The following is a 7,100-nucleotide window of genomic DNA, read 5'->3' on the forward strand; positions in this document are numbered from 1 at the left end:
ACGAATCCAGTCGGAGTTATATTAAAAATTGTCTTTGATCTTTCAAGCTCTATCATTGCAGTCAGCGGGTGTTGCATTGATTCAGTCCAAAAGATGTTAAATAAAAAGCACCCATGCATAAAAAAAAGTGTCTCCTTATTACGTTTTGAATATAATATTTAATACAAAAACGCATCGATTCTCTACAGGAGGCCTTTGTTCACCCCCCGGAGCCGTGTGAGACACTTTTTTTTATGCATGGGCGCTTTTTATTTAACTTCTTTTGGACTGATGCCCGCTGACTGAAATGATAGAGCTTGAAAGATCAAAGACAATTTTTAATATAACTCCGACTGGATTCGTCTGAAAGAAGAAAGTCATATACACCTAGGATGCCTCGGGGGTGAGTAAAATTTTCATTTTTGGGTGAACTAACCTTTTAATTCCATAGACTTGCTTTCTTATGTGAAACATAAAAGATATTTGAAAGAGTGTTCATGCTGCTCTTTTCTCTAAAAATGAAAGTATGTAATGACCAGGGGCTGTTAAATTCCAATAAGCACCATAAAAATGCCCCTTACAATTTGTTGAATGACGGGTGATTAAATGAAGGCAGAATTTTCATATTTGGGTGAATTGTCACTTTAAGAGTGCTGAAATGATGTGAATGGGTCTCGTGGAACATGAGACATTGTGAATGTACATCTCATGACAGGCTGTACGAGTGTGTGTGGATGTATTTTGGTGTACATAAGTGTTTCCTGGGTGGTGTACAGTTGAGACAGCAAAATAATGATGTTCTTCTTATTGTTCTCAGTTGTTGAGGGCTGCCTGCATATTTGCGGTGAGACTAGAGTGTAATTATGCTCATTTCTGTTTGTACATATTCCAGTCACACACACACACAAGCGTCTGTGTCTGCTGCTTGTGGGGATAATGAGGCTCAGTCCCACGGGGCCGGGTGCTGGAACCTGCTGTGGTCATCTGCTGTCCAGTTGTGGACTGAACCATAAACACAGGCCTTTAAAAGCAATGCTTGTCCGATTTCACAACATACATAGTTTGTGCTCAGTCAAACTCACTGAAACAAATTCACAGTTTCACTGACCTCTGCATGGAGAGTTTGCGCTGATCAGGTTTCAGTGCGCTGAAGCAGATATTGCAAAAATGTATTTGTTATTTTGCTCCATTAATTCAATTTATTGCCTGGTCTATACACACTGTATTTGGATACAATATTGCAGTGGTTCTCAAACCTCTCCATGAAGTACCCCCAGCACTGCACATTTTGTATGTCTCCATATATCTGACACACCCACTTCAGGTCTTGCAGTCTCCACTAATGAGCTGATGAGTTGAATCAGGTGTGATAGATGAGGGAGACATACAAAATGTGCAGGGCTGGGGGTACTCCAGGACAGGTTTGAGAACCACTGCAATATTGAATAACATGGCATTGTGTAACCAGATTTCTGAGTTTACACCATTTTATGACAAATATGATGAAACTGGATCATTCACATCCTAATCAGCGAAGATGTATACATTGCAAGCAGTGCATATATAGGAGGAATATAGGAATATAGGGAAGGAATATAGTTCTTAGAGTTCTTAGGCAAACAATAATTAAATTAAATTAAATTAAATTAAATTAAATTAAATTAAATTAAATTAAATTCTGTAAAAGCTAAATATATTAAATACAAAGAGCAAATACAAAAATAAATATTTTTAATTTTAATTTTAAATTCCATGTACATGACACAATTTTTTTATTTTAATTTTATTTTAAAGGTTTAGTTATTTTGTTGTGTTTGTCAATTTTATCTTTAATTTGTATATAATTTATACTATTTTTTTATTTAAGTTTTATTCATTTTAGTACATCAAATTATAAAAATGAAAAATATTGCTTTGTCAGCTAGCTAAAATTAGTATATTTTTTTAAATAAATATTTTTTTTTATTTCAGTTAACATTTATTTCAATTAAGAAAAATTTTGTTGTTATTGTTATTATTATTATCATAGTTTTAGTTTTAGTTAACTATAATAACCCTAAATTAAACTAGATTGCAAGCAGTGCATCTACACAGGGATAGTTCTTATATGGGGAAAAACAATTAGCTTAAATTAAATTAAATTCTGTAAAAAGCTAATTGTATTAAATACAAAAAAGTCATAAATATTATTTATATATTAAATATAATGTTTCTTTAATATTTTGTGATTCAATTTAATATAATTTAATGTAATAGTGGATGCATTAGGATACATTACAAGAAAATGTCATTCAAAAGTAATTAACTTTTTTAAAGAAAATTACCTAGTTAGCTGCTTTTTAAGGACATTATATTGTAACATGTTACTTTCCCCCAGCCCTGTTTGTAGATGTTTGGAACGTGTACAGTAGAGCATGCACTATGTTTTTGTCCTGTGACATCCAGAGCATGGACAGCTAAAGCCTGAGCACAGTGGGATCTGAATCTCTATGTGTGTGTGTGTGTGTGTGTGTGTGTGCGCGCTCATAACTTGCAATGTTTGGCAGTCATTTCAGGGCATAGCTGTCTTGATCGGTCTGCTTGACAGTTTTTTTTTCTCTGCCCCTGTAGTGTCACACAAGGCAAGCAATGATGACTTCTGCCTCACCCCACATTGTATCGAAGCAGGTAAACTTATATCATAAAGCCATGCAGATATAGATTCTAGAATATCACGTTTGCTTTTTAGGCAACCACCTACAGCAGCAATTCCCTAAACTGCACTCACTCACTCTTACTTTGAACATAATAAGCAGGCATTATCATTCAGAGAAACCTCTATTCAGTTGGAACACTGTGTTTACTTCTCTGAGATTACTGTAATGCTGAATCTGTGTTTGCTGATGTGTCTTCTCTAGCCGGTTCCGTCTTGAGTAAGATAGATCAGTCAGTAGAACCATGTGATGATTTCTACCAGTACGCATGTGGAGGATGGCTCCGGGACAACCCCATTCCAGAAGACACATCCAGCTATGGGATTTACCCATGGCTCAGACAGAATGTAGACCTCAAGCTGAAAGGTGCACGATCCACATGATTCTGACCAAAATAAACCTTCAGCCCAAATAAGGTGATTTAATATTGAATCTTTGTGCCACAGAGTTGTTAGAGCAGCCCATCGGAGATGACATAGAGGCAGTGAAGAAGGCCAAAGTCCTCTACATGTCCTGCATGAATGAATGTAAGAACCGAAGAGCTCTTTGCAGTTTCATACACGCAGCAATATTCAGATGTGATTCATTTCTAAATTATAATTTCATGTATAATCCATGATTGGGATGGGGGACATCTTAAATATGACGTTATTATATTATGTATTGTATAATAATAATAATAACTATCCATTTAAACACCAAAACTGTTATTTTACCCAGAAAGTTATGGTTTTAAATAAAGGTCTATCTATCTATCTCTCTCTCTCTCTCTCTCTCTCTATCTCTCTCTCTCTCTCTCTCTCTCTATATATATATATATAAAGTATGTCTGCAAAACTAAAACTGACAAAACTAGTTATGTCTTAATTAATTAAATAATAATTATTACATCATAAACATTTAAAATTAAAATAACTTGTATATGCATATGTATGTATATACTGCCATTTAAAAGTGTCAATATAAGACTTTATTTTTATCAATTTAACACATCCTTGCTGAATAAAATTATGAATTTCTTTAAAAAAAAAAAGTACTTACCCCAAACTTTTGAATGGTATAGAGAGGTGTATATTGTTACAAAAGAGTTCTATTTTAAATAAATACTGCTCTTTTTTACTTTTAATTCATGAAAGAATCATAAACAGCATCACATGAGCTTTGCATTACAGGAATAAATAACATTTTAAAAGTATATTAATATACAACAATTTTTTTTTAACTTGCAATAATATTTCCCAATATTATTATTTTTCCTGTATTTTTGATCAAATAAATGCAGCCTTGATGAGCATAAGAAACGTCTTAAAAAACATAAAAATCTTACTGATCCCAAACTTTTGAACGACAGTGTATATTATTCTTAATGTTTTTAAACAATAAATGGCATCAGAGAACTGTGAATAAGCAAATATGTTGTTAACTTGTTCTTAATATATTGTTAATATTAACTGACAATCTCAGGGGGAAATTCAGTTAAATGTTTTATAGCTTCAGTTGACTTAAAAGTTTAGGAATCCCTGCTTTGCTAATGTAAGCATCTGCCAAGTGAATAAATGCTATTTCTTCATCACTCCCTTCCTCCCTCTATCCTGACAGCTGCTCTGGAGATTGTGGATGCAAAACCTCTGCTGAAGAATCTAAAGCTGAAGGAATTCCGCTGGCCGGTCTTAGGCGATGCCTTGGGCTTTTCCTCGCGGTGGGTGGAGTCTCAGTTTAACTTGCTGGAGACACTGGCACAGATACGCAGTCAGCACAGCAAGTCCGTCCTTATTCGGCTTTATGTCTCTCCTGATGACAAGAACTCAAACCAGTACATCATCAAGGTGAGACCTGGCTACATGTGTTTAGGCTCAACCAATGGCATGAGTTTGGGGCGGGGCTACCTGTTTGTCCAAACAATAAAATTGAGGGAAGGATGAAAACATACCTAGTTGTTCTCCATTTCTTTTTCTAGCTGGATCAGGCCTTTTTGTCACTGTCATCCAGAGAAGATTACATCACCAACACAACTGAGGCACAAATGGTACATCTGTCAACCTGTATATCATTACACACTGTCACAGTCAGCCCTGCTTATATCTCAGCATTCTCCAACTTTTCTTTTCATGCCTCTCTGCAGTACCGAGAAGCTCTTTTAAGGTTGATGGTTGATGTTTCTGTCATGCTGGGAGCCAATGAGCAGGATGCTGAGGCTCAGATGAAACCAGTACTTGACTTTGAAATCAAACTTGCACAGGTGAGCACCAAAACACTGGAGAACCCAAATTCCTTCAAAGCACTGGCATTGAGAAAGAAAACACTGCTGTCAAGGTACTTGATGCTTCAATGGAGTGTGTGCTCTTCTGTAGATTGTGATCCCCTATGAGAACCGCACCAGTGAGAACATGTACAACAAGTACAGCTTGTCCAAACTGCAGCGCACTGTTCCAGATGTAAGTACATTATTATTAATATAAATGTATATTACGTGCCATGATATACACAAGCAAACAGATATATGAGCCATTTGAACGAAAAGGATGCTGTTAATTGCGTTAATCATTTTTAAAATGTTAAACAGCAAATATTAATCACATAACAGTAACTACTGTACAATTCCATTCATAAGCATTTGACACTTATGACTACCCCACTGCAGCCTTTTTAGAAAAATACTTCTTTTAGGTAACACTTTGAACTCTGGTTCAATTAGTTATGCATTAGGTATCATAAACTAACAATGACTGTCTCTCCTTTTCTCAAAATTGTGAGTTTTAATCTCACTTTTTATTTCAGAATTGTGACTATAAATTGCAGTTGCAAGTTTTAAACTCATAATTGCATGTTTACATCTTGCAATTCAGTTTTTTGTTTGTTTGTTTTCACCACAGAATAAATAAAAAAGGTAACTGGTAACTTTTTATCTCACAATTCTGAGATTCTGTAAGTTTATATCTTACAATTGCACGTTATAAACTCATTTACATCTTACAATTCCGTTTTTTTGGCCATAGAATAAAAAAAGGTAATTGTGACTTTTTCCTCTCATAATTCAGACTCAGAACTGTGAGTTTATATCTTGCAATTCTAAGTTAATATCGCACAATTGTGATCAGGTTTCATTAAACATAATTGTGACTAATTACTACCACTAAAGTGGTAATTCCTTTTTTCCCACAAAATTGTGTGGGGAAAAACATTAGAATTGTAAGATATAAACTCATAATTGCAAGAAAAAAGTCTTGATTGTGACTATATATTGCAATTGCGAGTTTTAAACTCATAATTATGAGTTTACATCTTGCAATTCATGCTTTTTTGTTTGTTTGTTTTCACCACGGAAAAAATAAAAAAGGTAATTGGTAACTTTTTATCTCACAATTCTGACATTTTTCTTGCAATTGCGAGTTTTATCTCACAATTCAGACTTTTTTTTCTTTAAATCCCAAGTATATATCTTACAATTACAAGTTATAAACTCATTTACATCTTACAATTAACAAAAACGTCAGAATTGTGAGATATAAACTCATAATTGCAAGAAAAGTCAGAATTGTATATAAAAAGTTGCTTTTTATTTATTTATTTTTTTTTTAAGTCTGTGGCGGAAACAAGCATCCATACAAAACATTGCTATTGTTATATATACAGTATTCGTATCTATTTATTTACTATTGTTTTTTCTTTTGCAGTTTAACTGGCTGGGTTTTGTCAGAGCAGTGATTGACACTGAGCTGTATCCAGATCTGAAAATCTCCTCTTCAGAGCAGGTGATCGTACGTGCCCCACAATACTTTAAAGACCTCTTCAAACTCATCAACGCCACAGAAACCAGGTATCCAGACAGCTTTTAAAAATATTAAAATCTCATTAAAACCTACATCAGAGCCCTGAGGCTCTGCCTCAGTTGGTCTGGACAATGTCACTTGTGTGATCACTGTGTGTGCTGTTTATATGTCCTACCTGTTTATTACCTGCTCTGCTCAATAACAGAGTCAAGATTACTCTGCAATTCATCTATACATTTTTTTCCACCCTCGCCCCAGGACAGTTGCCAATTACGTCATATGGAGATCAGTTTTTTCCAGAATCACCACCTTGAGTCGACGCTTTCTCTACAGATACCTGGACTTTGCTCGGGTTAGTGAACAACATCCTCATTGTAACTCTCCAAAAAATCTTTGGATAAAAATAGATTTGCTGCGGTTTACAATATTAAATATCCTTCTCTTCTCAGGTTACCACAGGGACCACCTCTCTGACCCCTCGCTGGGACAAGTGTGTGAATTATGTAGAAAACACACTCATCTATGCCACCGGTAGGCTCTTTGTCGATAAGCATTTCCAAGAGGACAAGAAACACATGGTATGACTTATAATAAGCGAAACTATTCCTATATATATATATATATATATATATATATATATATATATATATATATAATA

At 34.7% G+C, this 7,100-nt stretch overlaps 1 protein-coding gene across 4 annotated transcripts in view; it reads left to right on the top strand.

Annotated features, from left to right (window-relative positions):
* The window catches only part of phex (phosphate regulating endopeptidase homolog, X-linked), a 19,125-nt gene that overhangs the window by 2,173 nt on the left and 9,852 nt on the right, over window positions 1–7,100 (top strand). For 2 of the 4 annotated variants that reach the window (XM_016464260.1, XM_016464257.1), the window contains exons 2-12: window positions 797–823; window positions 2,590–2,646; window positions 2,877–3,038; window positions 3,119–3,199; window positions 4,272–4,498; window positions 4,630–4,698; window positions 4,795–4,911; window positions 5,024–5,107; window positions 6,347–6,489; window positions 6,701–6,794; window positions 6,892–7,020. In XM_016464260.1, the coding sequence (XP_016319746.1) occupies window positions 797–823; window positions 2,590–2,646; window positions 2,877–3,038; window positions 3,119–3,199; window positions 4,272–4,498; window positions 4,630–4,698; window positions 4,795–4,911; window positions 5,024–5,107; window positions 6,347–6,489; window positions 6,701–6,794; window positions 6,892–7,020 (1,190 nt within the window). The remainder of the gene's footprint in view (window positions 1–796; window positions 824–2,589; window positions 2,647–2,876; window positions 3,039–3,118; window positions 3,200–4,271; window positions 4,499–4,629; window positions 4,699–4,794; window positions 4,912–5,023; window positions 5,108–6,346; window positions 6,490–6,700; window positions 6,795–6,891; window positions 7,021–7,100) is intronic. The other 2 variants (XM_016464258.1, XM_016464261.1) reach the window with 2 other exon arrangements.

The sequence above is a fragment of the Sinocyclocheilus anshuiensis genome, unplaced genomic scaffold (assembly GCF_001515605.1).
Source record: "Sinocyclocheilus anshuiensis isolate Anshui unplaced genomic scaffold, SAMN03320099.WGS_v1.1 scaffold1568, whole genome shotgun sequence".
NCBI lineage: Eukaryota > Metazoa > Chordata > Actinopteri > Cypriniformes > Cyprinidae > Sinocyclocheilus > Sinocyclocheilus anshuiensis.